At 39.9% G+C, this 16,757-nt stretch overlaps 1 protein-coding gene across 2 annotated transcripts in view; it reads left to right on the forward strand.

Moving 5' to 3' along the window:
• The window catches only part of Fat3 (FAT atypical cadherin 3), a 525,564-nt gene that overhangs the window by 460,643 nt on the left and 48,164 nt on the right, over positions 1-16,757 (forward strand). For both annotated transcript variants that reach the window (XM_042685232.1, XM_042685233.1), the window contains exons 13-16: positions 8,418-8,807; positions 10,265-10,479; positions 11,633-11,770; positions 12,725-12,868. In XM_042685232.1, the coding sequence (XP_042541166.1) occupies positions 8,418-8,807; positions 10,265-10,479; positions 11,633-11,770; positions 12,725-12,868 (887 nt within the window). The remainder of the gene's footprint in view (positions 1-8,417; positions 8,808-10,264; positions 10,480-11,632; positions 11,771-12,724; positions 12,869-16,757) is intronic.

Genomic DNA, 16,757 nt, shown 5'->3' on the forward strand with positions numbered 1-16,757 from the left:
ACCAAGACACAGACAGCTGAATTTATATCCAAATATGCTGTAGCATTTTAGGTATCACAGAAGGGATTTCTCCCAGCACAGGGACCAGCATTCTGGGGCTGTAACCCATTGCCATCAAACAAGCCTCCCCACTTAGAGGGGCCATGCTGATCCCTGTGCTTGTAACCCATGCCAGCCAACAAAGCTCCTTGCTTAGAGGGCCCATGCTAGGCATAATGATCTACTGTAGCTCACAGACCTTGCATTTTTATTTCACATGGGGGCACATAGTTTGTCAGTCTAGCCAGAGACCAATGGCTAATTCAGTTGGCTCATCCACAGGAGATTCTTACTGCAGTTTCCAGCATCTCCCTGGCATTGTGACTGCTGTTGCCTTCTGTACTTTTTTTCTTTTCTTTTTAACTTTGTGAATGTCAAGGAGCTACCAACTCCAAGAGTTGATATTCTGCCCAGAGAACTGTGGGCAACTTTAGTCACCACTCAATAAAAAGCTCTTCAAGTGGCACTGAAAACGGAAGCAATTACACAGTCTATTTTAAAGTACAGTGATTGCAACTTTAAAAGTATCACTAATTCCATGAATCTCCTCATGCAACTTTTTTTAGTTTTTATATCATCTAAAGGCATATTTCAAAGATAAAAAAGTGGCAGTCATTTTGAGCTATTTGAGTATAACAGCCTTTCACCAAGCATGAGAAACAATGTTCGACAAGAAATGTACTCATTACCTTACTCATGTAACTGTAAAATGTCTATACAGAATCTTTACAATTAAATTTAAAAAATTCTTTAAAAAAAAAAGAATTGTAAGCTAGCCATTTTCTTGGGTTGCTTCATTTAAGCATAGAATTTAAATTGAAAGAATTCCTGGAAGCTGGGCACTGGTGTCTCATGCCTATAATCATAGCTAATCAGGAAGCTGATATTTGGAGGATGATTTTGGCCCAGCCAAAGCGCAATGTCCAAAGTAACCAGTAAAAAGCAGGGTTAGGAGTATGATACAAGGTGTAGAGCACCAGCCAAGCAAGCAAGATGAACAAGTAGCATAGGAAAGAATGAGACCATAAATTCAAATTTCAGTACTGACAATATACGTTAGATATTATATTAATTTATTATTTTACATTAGTATATGTAATGAAAACTTTGACAGAAATGATTTTCTGAGTAATACTGGATCTTTTTGAAGATGAAATAAAAGATGGAAATACCCAGAAGCAAAGCCTATACAATGTGCAAGTATTTTTTCTGCAACTATTTCAGTGGCATGTATGCTGAGAAGTAAATTGTCTGGAATATAACTTAAAAATTCGACTTCTTTCCAAAGTAGATATTAAAGAATAATTTTCTGAGTGCAAGATTTTGGTAATAGTTCTTTAGTTATTACAAAAATGTTCTGCACCTAGTATATATAATCTAGAAGGATATACAAAAGGAAAAATAACTTTTAACCATACTTAACATTTTGATTGATGTCTCTTCTGCCTATTTCTAATAACAATGTGTTCATAACTAGATATTTTGTATAAAGTCTTTTTTACTCAATAGCAAACATGTCCATGTGACTACATATCATTTTACATTATGTGACATTACATTGTTTTCTGTATGCATGATATGAATATAATTAATTTATTCAAATGAGCCTTTGTGTAGAAAAATCAGAAGGTTGCCAGTTTTTTCTCACAGACTCAAATATCTACAGTAGTATTTTTGGTTTACATAGCTACAAATGTTTTGCATATAGTTTGTTGTTGTTGTTGTTTTTGGTCAGTCGTGGGGCCTGAACTCTGGGCCTGGACACTGTCCCTCAGCTCTTCAGCTGAAGGCTAGTGTTCTACCACTTGAGCCCCAGCCCCACTTCCAGCTTCTTCTGCTTATGTGATGCTGAGGAATCGAACCCAGAGCCTCATGCATTGCATATAGTTTTAAATGTGATTTTTTTTCATGTTTCTCTGTTGCACTCCTTGACTTTCTTTTATTCTCTTAACACATGCACTGTCAGTGAGCACATTTGTAAGTGCGTTCCTCCCTGGGGCAGAGTTGTGTGATATGATTGCAGCCTGTTTTTCTTCCCCTAGTTGCTTCTTCTACAGTTCAATATTCTTTGCTTTCTGTGTGCAAGGCTCTTGTTCAGTAATGGGGCACAAAGATGATCAAGACAAAATTCTTACACCTAAAGGTTAAAGGGAGAGAAACAGAAACTTATAAGCTACATATACTTACAGGTAGTGAAAACAGCTAGAGGCACAAGTAGTATTTGGGAACTATGGAAGAGGAAGTACCTGGCTAGAGCAGACCTGCAAAGCAGATGTGGGATTTTAAGCAGAGGAGAAGTGAAGCAGATGTTCTTAGTAAGAGGCGAAGCACCTGGAAAAGTGAATGTGTTTAAGATCTCCAGGCTGAACAGAATAGACAGAGCAGGATGGCTGTGGATCGGGCAATACCACTGGAAGGATGGATTGGAACAAGATTGGAAAGAACTAAATGTCGCTGTCAAAAGTTAAACCTCTTTCTGTAAGAAGTGAGAAGTCCGTGAGTGCCTTAGCCTGTTGCTATAACTACATAGTGGGGAATTTACAAAGAATAAAGGTTTGTTCATGTCATGGCTCTGGAGACTGAGAAGTCAAGGCCATATTTGTTGAAGGTCTTCTTGCTGGAGGGAACTCTAAATAGCTCCAAGACTATGGCATCACATACAGAAGGGGCAAGTCCCAGATGGTATTTTTAATAAGTCCACTTCCAAGATAACCTGTTCATATTTTATTAACCCATTAATCCATAAGTCGACAGATGCATTCATTAGGTCATCTTTTAGAACTCTTACCTCTTAATACCTCAGAACAGGAATTAAGTGTTAACATGAGTATTGGGGGAACAGGCAACCAGCACTAGTATTTTGATTCGTATTTTGACTGAGAAAAGCCTAGATTCAGACTTTTACTAGGGTCACTATGTTAAAGTTAGACAAAAGGGAATCCACTCCGTAGTTGTTACAATTAGAGATCTTTTGCAACAGCCTAGTTGAGAAGATGAGTTTTGGCCACAAATATTCAAAAACTACCTCAGAAGCAAAGTCAAAAATAACCTTGTTCTGATTCTTGTGAGAAAAAATTGAGAATTGTTCATCAAAGTGTTAAACTGCTAACATCAGGGCTCCACTTTCCCCAATTCAAGATGGCTACACAAACAGCTGTCCTGTGGCAAATGCTCACTAAATGGAAAGAGGCTAGCCAGTATCTCCTGGGAGAAATACAAAAGCTTTCCAAAAGAAACAGCACTATATTGTAAGGATATGGGATGCAATGGTATGTTCAAGAGGCAAAGCTTTGTTTATCATTTTTCTTCAAATGATAATTATTACAGCTTATGTAAGAGCATGACTTAGTCACCAAGCCTGGGTCATAAAGACTGAAAGAGAAACATTCTTGTGGGATTTCAGGCATGGATATGGAGTAATTAATGAAGACAGGTTCAAAGACAAGTCATTAGATGGCCTGAAACTTGGGGTTAGGGAACAAACTGCAAAGATATGTGAAGGAACTTAGAGGGGACTAAAACATTGTAGATAATAAGTATGAATATTGGCCAGAATTTATGAGCTAAGGCCTTAGAATGTATTCATGTTATTATGTATAATTTATGTTGCTTTGATGAAACTGATGTGAAAACAAACAAAAACTGTTTAACTTGTTTCTCCCTCAATTACCTACAGTATATAAATTCAAATGTATATATAGAAGCAGGCTTACAACAATTTAGTACCATCCACATTTTGGGAAGCTATGTAGGGGCCAGGTCCTGTGTAAATACGAAGGACACGGAAGCAAATGTCACTGATAGGGTGACATCGAGAAAGTCGAACTGTAGAGAGGGAGTCACAGCAGCTGCTGATATAAGATGCTGATTTTTAAGCTTAGGAGGTTTTAGGAGAATAGGAGAACAGAGCTTGAAGTCAAGGTTAAAAAAGTTCTTGCTATGTCAATGACTTTTGCTGTACAGTTTTTGTACTGATTTTTAAGTCTTCTAACAATCTCTAATATAATGCTGAGTGATTCTGCTACAGAAATGAAGCTGGTTTTGAAGTGCTTTTCAGTGAGGCATGAAACTTTGTGTAAAGTTTATATGGAGTGTTTTATATGAAGTGAATTCCCAAACAATTAATTGAACATTATGAATATGGTGTATTACAAATACTCTTGCCATCAAAAGATTGCAGCAGCTTTTCACAAACCATCATAAAGTAGATCTTTTTTTCAGCTGTACTGCTGTGACTTTTCTTTCCTTTTACTTGCTCTCTTTTTGTTAGTATTTATTAATTTTTAAAGTTTCACCATGACATTTTTATATATTCATATTATATAATCTACCTCATTCCCTCCCTATTGCAGGGAGCCATGGCTCCATTTAAAAACCCTCTGAGAGAGAGAGAAAAGGGAGGTACTTTGGGCCACACATCTCAGGATTTCACAGCCTTCCCATTTGGAAATTTCAATGTGCTATTTCTCTATTTCAACCCAACTCCACAAAATGCCACTGTACATTATTTTCTTTGGGCAAATGGGGATTTTAATCATTCTCTTTTTACTTAATTTTCATCGTCTGAAGGGCTTCCTGCTCCATTTGCCTCAGTTAATATGCAAAACCTTCACTTGTAATGAAAGTCAAACTTCTCTTGTTCTCTCCACATTGCAGTGTTTAAAGAAGCTAAGCAGTTCTACCCTCATTAAATTAGGCTCAGTCTGGAGACAAGAACTACAGACTTAAAAAACACAGATGCAACATGATAGATTAGTGTTATATCTTAATAGAACACATGTGTCATAAAGCAGGAGCATTAGTCCAATTAGCAAGTGAGTCTTCCACTTGGGTTCATCTTTCCTGCCTGGCAAGTAGCAAAAGGACAGCAGTTTGGAGGATGGCATTTATCAAAGCCTTCGGATAGAAGTTTCCACTTTAATGACATGACCTGCATTTATTTAACAAAGACTTATCAAAAGTGCAGCCATTGAATTGGGATTTTTCTCTGGGTAAAAGTTACTGAAATCCACTGTAGATATATCTACATTGGAGTTTTAATGTTTCCCCCAAAATACATCTTACTTTTTTGCTTGAAAACCAGCAATCATAAGTGATACCCTTTTAGGCATCCCTTACCGCCTTGTTGTTTCTGTCTTGCTTCCATATCAGTCTGATTAGTAAGAGAAAGGAGAGGGGATTAAAAAAATGTTCCAGATTTGCCTTGTGTGGATGTCTGAGATCCTGTCAGAAGGAAGTGTGTGAGGAGGGGGGGTAGTGTAGGTCAGGAGTCTGCGGGGATGATGTTCTGCTTAGGTAAAACAAAACTCCTGTCATTGAGTGTAAATTAACAGAGCCTGCCTGCAGGGGAGTCCTGGTCTTTGTGTGGCTGATTAATGTCAGCTGTGTAAGCTCAACACCCCAGCAGCTGAGTTGGCCCTTGGAACAGGGAGTTGAGAGAGGAAGGCATCTCTTGCTTATGAGGCCAGAGCCAAGCCCAGGGCCTTTGCAGGGAAACCTGCAGATCTGGCATGTAGGTTATGTTGTAGCTTTTACCTATCTGCCTGATTAAGGAAACATGGGCAGACATTCAATGTACTTTCCTGGATGTTGAGGTGTGGCTTAAGAGGTAGAGCACCAACTTTGAGTGAAATAGCCAAATGACAGCAAGAGGTCCTAAATTCAAGCCCTAGTACAGGTACACAATACACACACACACACACACACACACACACACACACACACACACACACACACACACACATAAATCAATCCATTTTTCTTTCTGGTCTTGGTACTAAGGAATGGCAGGTATAAAACCAGCCCTTGCCTCTTCTAATCCAATCCTGCTTCAGAGTAGTGAGTCAGACAATACCACCTGATCTTTCTTATTAACTGAACAAGTGAAATGCCTAGGTGTAGATCTGAAGTCCCCAGGGAGCTTGAACAAGGAGAACAGCGAACATGAAGCTTTGCCTGTTGTCATCCATGCTTGCCTAAAAATGCTGATGGCACCTGGCAAGTTCCTCAATTCTGGGTTTATTCATCAATGAGATGAGGTTGGGAGTTATCAGCACTTGCTCCAATGAGCCCACGTTTCCTCCTAGCCTTTCTTATTGCAAAGCGGGGCGGGGGGCGGGGGGGTAGTACCATATGTTGGGAAAGCAATTCAGATCCATAGGGAACATGAATAATTTGCAAATACACGTAGTGTATTTATGTCAGTCATGGTTATGTTTCTGTAAATGCACCTTTAGGCTTTTAGATGTGTATTGAGAGGGCTGAATCCATCTAGCCTGCTTCTAGGGCACACAGCTGACACCCAGGCAGGGCTACTGGTTTCCAGATGAAGACCCAATCACCTTTGCTACCCCTCCATGTACTTATCCCAAGAATTTTTGTGGAAAATTTCCTCTTGCAGCCATTCCAAAACCCAGTCAAGAAAGCATCCCTGAAACCCCTGCTGGAGAGCTGGGGTTCAAGGTCAGCAAGAGAACAGGAAAGCTCTCTTGTTTTTAATCCTAATACAAACAGAATTAGATGGTGATGCTTACATATCCCAGGGTAGCTCTTTTGAAAGACAAATAAAAGTAAATGATGGAACTTGGAGAAAAAATGGACTCCCTGGAATGAAACCAAGGACAAGCTCTCCATGTTGACCTTTTGGTTAAAGCCACATAATGTAATTTATGTCATACCCTCCAGATATATGATTTTATTGGTTTGCTGGGAATTTGGCCTTAAGGGAAATTGTATATTGGGAAAGTAAAATGCTTAAATCTTATTGTTGCCAAATGCCTGCCCACTTGGTGAGGTATTACAATAGAAAAAAATCTCATAGCTAAGCCAATCCTCTGTAAACTTATATTCTGTGGTTCTGTGACTCACAAAAGACATTTACAGATGTTATCATAGCTAAAGACCTCTAACTGATAACTGTCTACATTAAGAACTTTACAATCAGAATGCTGCTTTTCTGCCTACAAACTTCATTTTTCCTTCTTATAAATCTTAATGACTACAGCAAATTTGAGGTTTATCAACCATTCTGAAGAGCTCAAATCCTCTAATGAAAACAGTTAAATCAGTCTGCAGGCCAGATACCAATCCAATTATCATTCAGTAATTTCTTGGCTACGATGGACATTTCCTGGTTGATATGTTTCAGTTTTAATACATGTTAAAAGAAAAAATTGTATTTTGATAATAAAATGTATTTCTTAGTATCCTGGAGGTGGAAAGCTCCTTCAACCAGATCTGACTTTCTTGATTGGTGGCTCGGGCTTTATAGGTACTTAGATTTCTCTGGATTCTTTCTGACCTCAAATACTCTCATGATTTTGCATGTTACACTGATGACCCTAGACATTATAGCTCTGGCTTGGGCTTCTTCTCTGAACTGTATATTCACCTACTAACTTCTCCCTTGATATATCCATTGAAGATCAGATGTACATTTAGGTCATGAGTTATGGGTCTTTCATACAAAACTATTTTGCAGTTGCTCAGGCCACAGCTGAAGAGTCATCCTGGACTCCTCTCTTGGTTCAACTCCCCATATCCTGCCACATACACAGTAAAGAAGCTACCTCCAAATTTAGAACATATTTTGGGTCTCTCACTGCTCACTATCAGAGTGTTCAGAAGAGATCTTCACCCAGTCCTTTCTCACCAACCCCAACACTGTCCACATATGTTCCAGCTGCCATTATCCCATGCCTATATTCCTGCAGGAGGATGCTGATTGGTCTCTTTGCCTTCTTTCTGGGTGGCTAGCTGCTCCCAAACAGCAGCTAGGGTATTTAAACCATATCCCTTGGATCCCTGTCTCTAATCTTCTAGTGGCTTCCAATACCCAGTACCTACTACAGTAGAATGTTAACCTTTTCAAGTCATCTAGGACTTTCACGCATTGCTAGAACTTCTAGCACCTAAAATGTTGCCTGGTGAAATCAAAATCAATATTTGTTGAAGTAATTAATCAATCAATTCATTGAATTCTATTTCTCTTTAAGTGGCACACAGAGGTTACCTGTGAGGTCTATTAGCATCAGAGAGTTTTTCTTAAGAAATTTGAGAGAAGTTATGGATTAAGAATAGCCAAGATGCATTGCATTCATATACTGACATATTGAACTGAAACCTCTTTGTATAACTATTTAAAGAAAATATTTTTAAAAGAATAACCAATTCATTTTGTTGTTTCATACCAATATATCCCCAGTTCCTTTAGCTTTTAATTCATTTGTATGTATTTTGCAAACTGAAGTTTACATGACTATAAGTTTACATGACTCTTTCTGTAGTGAGTTCTTTGAGTGTCCACAGAGCTGTAATATTTAGGACAGAGCATCTGGCTACTTTCTCATCTGTTCACATTGCTACGTTCTCTCCTGTAGGTATCAACAGGAAAGTTGTGTACTCCCTGGCAGACTCAGCCAATGGGTTCTTCTCCATTGACAGCTCATCAGGCATCATTATCCTGGAGCAGCCACTGGATCGAGAGCAGCAGTCCTCCTACAACATCACTGTGCAAGCCACTGACCAGAGTCCCGGACAGGCCCTGTCCTCTCTGGCCATCGTTACCATCACTGTACTGGACATCAATGACAACCCCCCTGTGTTTGAAAGAAGGGATTACCTGGTGACTGTGCCTGAGGACACCTCCCCTGGCACCCAAGTTCTTACTGTTTTTGCTACCAGTAAAGATATTGGCACAAATGCTGAGATCACTTATCTCATCCGGTCAGGGAATGAACAAGGAAAGTTTAGGATCAACCAGAAAACAGGTGAGTTACCAGCAACCTACTTAGAATTCAAGGCTTTGCCATATCCTCCTTTCCCTTCAATCTCAAATCAGACTTCTTTATAGGCTGTCTGCCCTCCTACCTCCATCACAGGGGAAGCAAGAGTCCTGGCATCAGGACCTGCCAGGAGAGCTTAGAGTGGCCTCCCACACTTTATTTATGAGCACGATGGCCCTTCCAAATCCAAGCTCACAGTTGGGGCTTACTGGAAAAAATACTCTAACCCGAAAGTGGCTCCAGGATTTCTAGATGGGAGAGCCTGGAGAAGCAACTCCAGTTGAGAAGATAAAGCAGTTTTTATATTCCAAACCCAGGAGTTTATTTGGCTCGTTCTTTTCTGTGTGTATCTCTATAAAGATGTGTTAGGGTGAGCCTTCACTTTCCACACTTAGATTGCTAACTACTCTGTGATCACCAGCAAAGCAGACAGACATTCGGGGCCTGCTGGCCTTCCCTCCCTGGTGCCCACAGTATCTGTCAACTGGCTGGATCTGATGCCATGTTTGAACTGTGCTCACTCCTGGTCAAAACATCATCATCATTTACCACACACTGTTTTAACTCTGTAGTATCACCGAGGAAGCAAGGGCTCAGAACACCAAACAAACACAAGGTAACCCTCGTGCTTCAGTTCCATCAGGGAGCTAATAGTATCGCAGGCATTTTGATTAAATGAAAATGGAAATTTAGAAAAGAAGCTTGGGTATCATTTCAGGAGTAAACACAGTCACTCTTGTATGTGTATATGGTGTTTGGATTTCTATTTGAAGGCCTATTTTTGATTATTTTCATTTGTTTACCAATTCCTCCTATGAATCCTCCAAGTGTGTCCCATTTTGCAGATAAGAAAAGGGGGTCTTTTATACCTTCTGGCCTTTGGACCTATTTGTCTCATTACTCAAAGAGGATGCACCTGTTATATATGGTGGCAAAGGAAATCCAGTCTTCTTCAGATAGTCTATGCCACAGAAAAAGAAGCCATCTTAATTAGCAATGTCTATTTAACATGAAACATATACTAGATGCCTATTAAGTCATTCAATATTTGTTACATTTTCTGAATGAGGAAAACAGCTTTGGAGAGGTTAAATAATTGCTGGCTAGGAACAGGGTCATATGATCAAATATGCATATCTCAACTCTTGGTCTTCGTGGGTCCACTTGAGAAACTGAGATGCTTGCCCCTGCTCCCAACTGCCTAGAGATTTCATGCTGCTTGAGAGATGATCATTGCTCTGGGGTCTTGTGTGATGGATAGCCGTGCTTTAACAGACAGCTTTAATCAGACTCCTGGAATGCCTTCAGAGAAGTACTAAATAAGCAAACTCCTAAATATCTAAACTTGGCTTAAAAGGATGTTATAAATATTACCACAATTATGAAACTGCTGACCAATGTTTTTCCCTAATCGAATCTAAAGGTCCCATTTTTCTTCAAAGGGGGTGTTTCTGTGTCTGACGTCTTGGACTATGAATCGTGCAAAAGATTTTACCTGGTGGTGGAGGCTAAAGATGGAGGCACCCCGGCGCTCAGTGCAGCAGCCACTGTCAACATCAACCTGACAGATGTGAATGACAACCCTCCCAAGTTCAGCCAAGATGTCTACAGTGCTGTCATCAGTGAAGATGCCATGGTGGGGGATGCTGTCGTTTTGGTAGGTGCCAAAGCGGGTCTGGATATCTGACACTAATAATCCTCAGAGTATTAAAATTAGCAAATACTGTCTTGGACTTTCTTTCCATTCCTATCAGGATCCTATGTCACTGAGGTCTTTCACCAGCTTCTCTGGTTTGTATGTCAGAAGATGTCTGATAACCAAACTTATATCAAGGCATGAGCTACTGAAAACTGCTTTTCTTCCCAGAGTATATAGTTTTTCAATAAAACTAAACAAACTATGGAATGAATTGGAAAGATAGACTCTGCTCATTTGTGAATTTAAGTGAAAAATAATTAGGTGGCTTCAAGCTTACTTTGTTTTTAAGACCTATTATACAGAATGGTAAGTACAATTATTAATAGTGGATTGTATGCTTAAAAATCACTGAGGGTAAATTTCAAATGTTCTCACAAGACATAAGATATAAGTTTAATTAGCTTGATTTAATTATTCTACATTGCATTCATAAATCACAGCATCTCTGTATACCACAAAGATACAATTTGTCCATTTATAGTAAAAAATTATTAGGTGGCTAAGGTTATAATAAAATTCTATCCTTCTTGACATCCTGTAGGAACACAGAGCAGGACAAATCAGAATAAGTTGAGACTGACCAGCCCCTCTCAGAGTGGCTCTTGAATAAGGAATTTTTGTTTTTTGGTTTTTTGCAATAGCATTTAGCACAAGCCATGACTTCTGAGAGCTTAGGTCCTATCCTAGGCTACAAATTGCATTGAGGAAAACATGAGATAGGACAGAACTGTTCCATCCATCCATCTCTTCTCTGGTTTCAACAGGGTCAGGTGTACAATGACTGCAACTTGGAGTCCATGCAGTCCACATACCAACTGGTGGGCCTACCCGGCTCTAACTCCTTCCAAAGTAGGCCAGTGTGTCTGCTGGGTAACACAGGGAACTTCCTTTATGGAAATGCCTATCTTTAGAGAATGCCTGATTCTTGTAGAAATTTACAAAGAAATAAAATAGGGCTCTAGGACTGGCACTGCCCTCCTTCATCCAAGCCATTATCCCCTCCACTGGGGGTTCTTCAGTCACTACAAGTAGAGCTTCTAGAGCACTATCAAACCTGGAACCCTCCATTTCTCCTGTCACCTCTTTTCTGTTTTGTTCACTTTCCATACAGTTAATAGCAGAAGACATAGACAGCCCGCCCAATGGACAGATCCGCTTTTCCATTGTGAGTGGCGATCGGGACAATGAATTTGCTGTGGATCCTGTCTTGGGACTTGTGAAGGTTAAGAAGAAATTGGACCGGGAGCGGGTAAGCTAGTTAGGGCTAGTTCCCTTCCCATTGACACCTTCATCTTCCATTGAACTCAGCAGCACCCTCTCCATGATTATATTCATAGCAAAATTCTCCATTCAAAATAATGAGTGAACAATGAGACAAATTATAACATCAAATTCTTGGGTGAAGGTTTTGAAACAATTTTCTGCCAATAATAGTTGTTGGCAATTTTTTGTATGTGTGCTCATGACTGAGGCTTGAACTTAGAACCTCACATTCTTTAGTGATTTTTCTGGTGTTCTGCCAGTACTGGTGCTTTAACTCAGGCCCTCATACTTTCTAAGGCTTTTTCTGCTCTACAACTTGAGCAGTACCTCCACTTCCAGCTTTTTGCTGGTTAATTGAAGGTCTCATGGACTTTTCTGCCCATTGGATTCAAACCACAATCCTCAGATTTCAGCCTCCTGAAGATTTATATGCATGAGCCACCAACACCTGACAGCTGGCAAATTCTGATTCATGGAGGTTTTAAAGAAGAGGGAATTTTGTGCTTCTGTGGGAGACCTGATAAATAATACCTTCAGCATTAATATCCTGTAGTCCCAACTTCACGAGGAACTTTAATCTTGCCAAGCAGATACAGAAAGACCACTTGAAGGCAGATAGAACAGAAAAGGATGATACAGAAAATTCTTCTGCCAAAGTTAAGCTAAGTTTCTAAATATAGTTTTCCTTAACTGGAAAAATATGTCCAAGAACAAATAAAATATAAAAGCAGATGATATGATACAACCCCAGAAATATAAAAATGATTGCTGTGTTGAACAAAGGCTGATAGCCAAGGTTCTCACTAGGAGTGGTTTCATTCCCTGTGGGATATTTGGCAATATTTAAAGATACTTTGGGTTGGCACAAACAGGCAGAGGGTAATCATGGCTTCCAGTGGGTAGGAATCAGGTTTATTGTCACCTCTTTTTACCCTGGCAGGTGTCTGGATACTCTCTGCTCATCCAGGCAGTTGATAGTGGTATTCCTGCAATGTCTTCAACTGCGACAGTTAACATCGACATTTCTGATGTGAACGACAACAGCCCACTGTTTACACCTGCCAACTATACTGCTGTGATTCAGGTAAGCAAATCTTGCCTGCCAGGAATGTGTCTGTATACATTCTGATGCCTTCCTTTGTCTTAGTGAATCAGAACAACTAAAACAAAATACCTTAGACTAACTTATGAGCAATGTATGTTTATTGCTGACAGTTTAACTTCATAATAACTCCACGGTCAAGGCCTTCTCAGATTTTGTGTCTGGTGAGAGCTTGTTTTTCACTTGCTAATAGTCACTTCTAGCTGTATTCTCATACGACAGAAAGAACAAACAAGCTTCTTGGGCCTCTACTAGTAGGACATAAATTCTACCTGAGGCTTTTAATATGATCACATTGGGAATTAGATTTCAACATATGGATTTAGGAAGCACACAAATATTTACACAGTATTATTATTACTTAATATTGATTTATCCACTCACAGGATAAGTATGAAGAAAGCCTGATCTTTCCACCACAATTGATGTCCAAATATTAATAAGTTATCAGACTGGTTCTTTCAAGTGTTAGATGCTTAACGAGCCTCACCAGCCCCACACCCACTGAAGAAGGTTCATGCTGGCTGCACTGACCTTGGAACCTATAAAGTGAGCTATTGAAGGAGCTAAGGATCTGTGAAATTATATGGTTTACCCAAGAGCCCACAGCTGGGTAGTGGCAGAGTTAAGATTTGACTGAGTCTGTCAGATTGAGTCTGTCTTCTGCAAATATACCTAAATACATACATGTATTCTTCCCACAATAAGAACATGTTCTTTTTAATTAACTTTTCAAGCAATTTTGTACTGTTTTAGCAGCGAAGAGAGATTGATATGAACCATCTTATCTGTCAAAAGAAGATTGATTGAGTCTCATGATAGAGCTACAACTCACTACAATTAATCTTGCATAAACAATTTCTTAAGCATTTTAAATTCACATGCTCTTTAAACCTAGATTACAAATATGAATCTTCTTATTTATTTTTATTCATGAGCACACTATAAGACATTGAACTTTCTTCCCAGTCTTTCTAGAAACAGCAAGATCAACACTAAAAGGTCAGAATACTGTCAGTGTTTGGGGACAACATAGATTGATGTACGTGTCTTGGGGACCCACAGTTATTACCTTATCCAGTGTAGTCTCACAGTTACAGGAATTTCTAGGACTTTGTATGAAGGTACAATTAGAGTGGCCACAGAGAGACAAAGCGTGCACATTTTCCCTTGTATGTAGAAGACACATTTAGCTTATAAAATTATAAGTAAGGGCTGGGAAGGTGGCTCAGTGGTAGAGCACTTGCCTTGCATGCATGAGGCCCTGGGTTCGATTCCTCAGCACCACATAAGCAAAAGAAAAAGAAAAAAGCCGGAAGTGGTGCTGTGGCTCAAGTGGTAGAGTGCTAGCCTTGAGCTGAAGTGCTGAGGGACAGCGCCCAGACCCAGAGTTCAGGCCCACAAACGGATCCAAAAAAACAATTATAAGTAAATAAACTGTATGTAAGTGCATACAAATATATTAGCTGAAACGGTAGATTCAAGTGAGAACTTCAATAAAATAAACACCAGGAAGTGGGCATTAGAAACAGGTGGGATGGAATCAAAGGGAAAGGGGGTAGAAAAATGAAGAGGAAAAGGGGGGGAGAATACAGTCAAGAATTCAATATATATCCTACAAAATTAAGAAGAGTGAGGGAAGGGATGGGTAGGAGAGAGATGGGTAAGAATATTGAAAGGGGTGACATTGATCAAGATACATTGTAGTCAAAAACTGCTTTGTTAAGTGATGACTCTTAAAGATAATAAAATAAATAAATAAAATAAAAAAGATCAAAGTGGCCAGTTTTGAGGGAATCTTTTGGAAGTAGATGAATGACTTTGATTATAACCATCTATAGCCAACCCCCTGACCCCAGGGCCTCTGAGAAGCTGGGAAGTGTTTCCTTATCTCTGGACCTCTAGTGGATATTAATGGGAATCACTTCATGCTTTCACAAACCGTCATCTAGGTTTCCATCTTTTTCTCTCAGATTGTTCATCTCCACTGCTGTGGCCCATCAGTGCCTCTGTGTGTTATCCCCAAAACAAAACAATCCTTCCTTACTTAAAATTCCTAGATTTATTTTGTTTTTGGTGTGTGTGTGTGTGTGTGTGTGTGTGTGTGTGTGTTGTTATTGTTGTTGTTGTTGTTGTTATTGTGGCTTGAACTCAAGGCCTTGATCTCATGCTTAACTTTTTCTCTCAAAGCTAACATTTTATCACTTGAGCCACATCGCCACTTCCAGCTTTTTTGCTGGTTAATTGGAGACAAAAACATCACAGACTATTTACCTGGGCTACCTTTGAAATGTTATCCTGAGATCTCAGCATCCTGAGTAACTAGGATTAGAAGTATTAGCCACTGGCACAACATTCAGTTTTATGGCATGTTTCCATTAGCTTCACAAACTGTAGATACTAAAGTCAACAGTGAAAGAAGGAGAGTCTCATCCCATGAGTCTTGGGTGGGTCCCCTCCCTACACTCAGGGATTCTCTGTGCAATTTTACTCCCTTCTTGCTCAGATGGTGACCCTGGGCCACACAGCTTCTCAGTCTCTCACTCTCTTCTGTAGAGGAAATAGCCTTCCCAGAAAGAGCAAACAAATCAATAAATCTTCTGTCTCATATGGTGCTGAGTAGCTTGTCCTGCAAAGCACTAAATCTTCGCTGGCCTGCTAGGTCCCACAATTAGTTCCAAAGGGAAGTGAGTCGAGCTTGGTGACCAAGAGGGCACTTCAGAGAATAAAAGGTCTCTAAGGTTCCTTTCCCTTATTCCTTCCAAAATGTATCTCTTACTTTTTTTCAGTTTAGAAGGACTTCCTTACCCTCACACATGGTTTTCTTTCTTTTTTTGTTTTATTGTGAAAATACTGTACAGCGGGGTTACAATTACGTGGGCAAGATAATGAGTACATTTATTATTAAGCATTGTAGCCTCCTCCTTTGTTTCCCCTTCCCATCCCATCCTCCCCCCCCACCCCCCAACCCAATCCTCCTCTCCCCCACCCCCCCCACCCCTGCCCCGCTACCAAAGTTGTAAAGTTCATTTTCGACATAACGACTTGTAAGTCTCATTGTTGCAATGGGTCCGTCCACCTGTATGCCTATTTAAATGAGTTGTTTTTTTTCCCTTCCCCTCCACAAATTGTAACAACATCAAATACAGTGAAAGCAGGGGTTATACCATGGGGGAGGGACATACAAAGCAACAAAGAAATAATCTTATAAACACACATGCTTTTCATAAGTCTAATTTAGCACAGAAACCCTGAGTGGGCCTCCTCTCTGAGCTACAAGGTATCAAAGTCACCACCTATCCAACCCCAACTCACTCATTCCTTCAGCCGATGTCACTAGGAGACCACGAGAGCTTCCTGGGTGAAGGCTGCCTGGGGTGCAGGTTGTGGTGATTTTGAAGTCCAGTGGAGCAAGGAAAGCAATCTTTGAGCTACTAAAAGATTGCTTCAAGATTTTCAAATGGGGAAGATAGTCTTTGACCCAAGGAAGAACCACATCAAGCCTCTATGTTTCCTTTGTGGGGGAAAGGCAGAGAGTTTTTGCAAAATAATGTTTGGAAATATCCTCCTGGCTTCCAAAGATTCTAATAAATTTAAGGAATTGCTTCCTCCCTTCTTATTCTCAAGTTGAGATATGTGTGGCCTCCATTCTCTCCCTTGGAAAATTACATGGTACAATTATGTTTCAGGGATGAGTTGTAGAAGTCCCCATTTTTCAACCTAGTATTTGCCTCTGTATGTTGACTGAGAAGTAGCCAAGCACAGTCCTTCAAAAATGCCTGATCTTGTAAGTTGAGTCACAGCACTGGGCATAATCATATTGTGGCAAAGGTAAATGAGTGCCTTCCCATCTCAATAAGGTGAGAAGAAT

This window comes from Dipodomys spectabilis, unplaced genomic scaffold (assembly GCF_019054845.1).
Source record: "Dipodomys spectabilis isolate Male_0828 unplaced genomic scaffold, ASM1905484v1 ptg000094l, whole genome shotgun sequence".
Lineage (NCBI taxonomy): Eukaryota > Metazoa > Chordata > Mammalia > Rodentia > Heteromyidae > Dipodomys > Dipodomys spectabilis.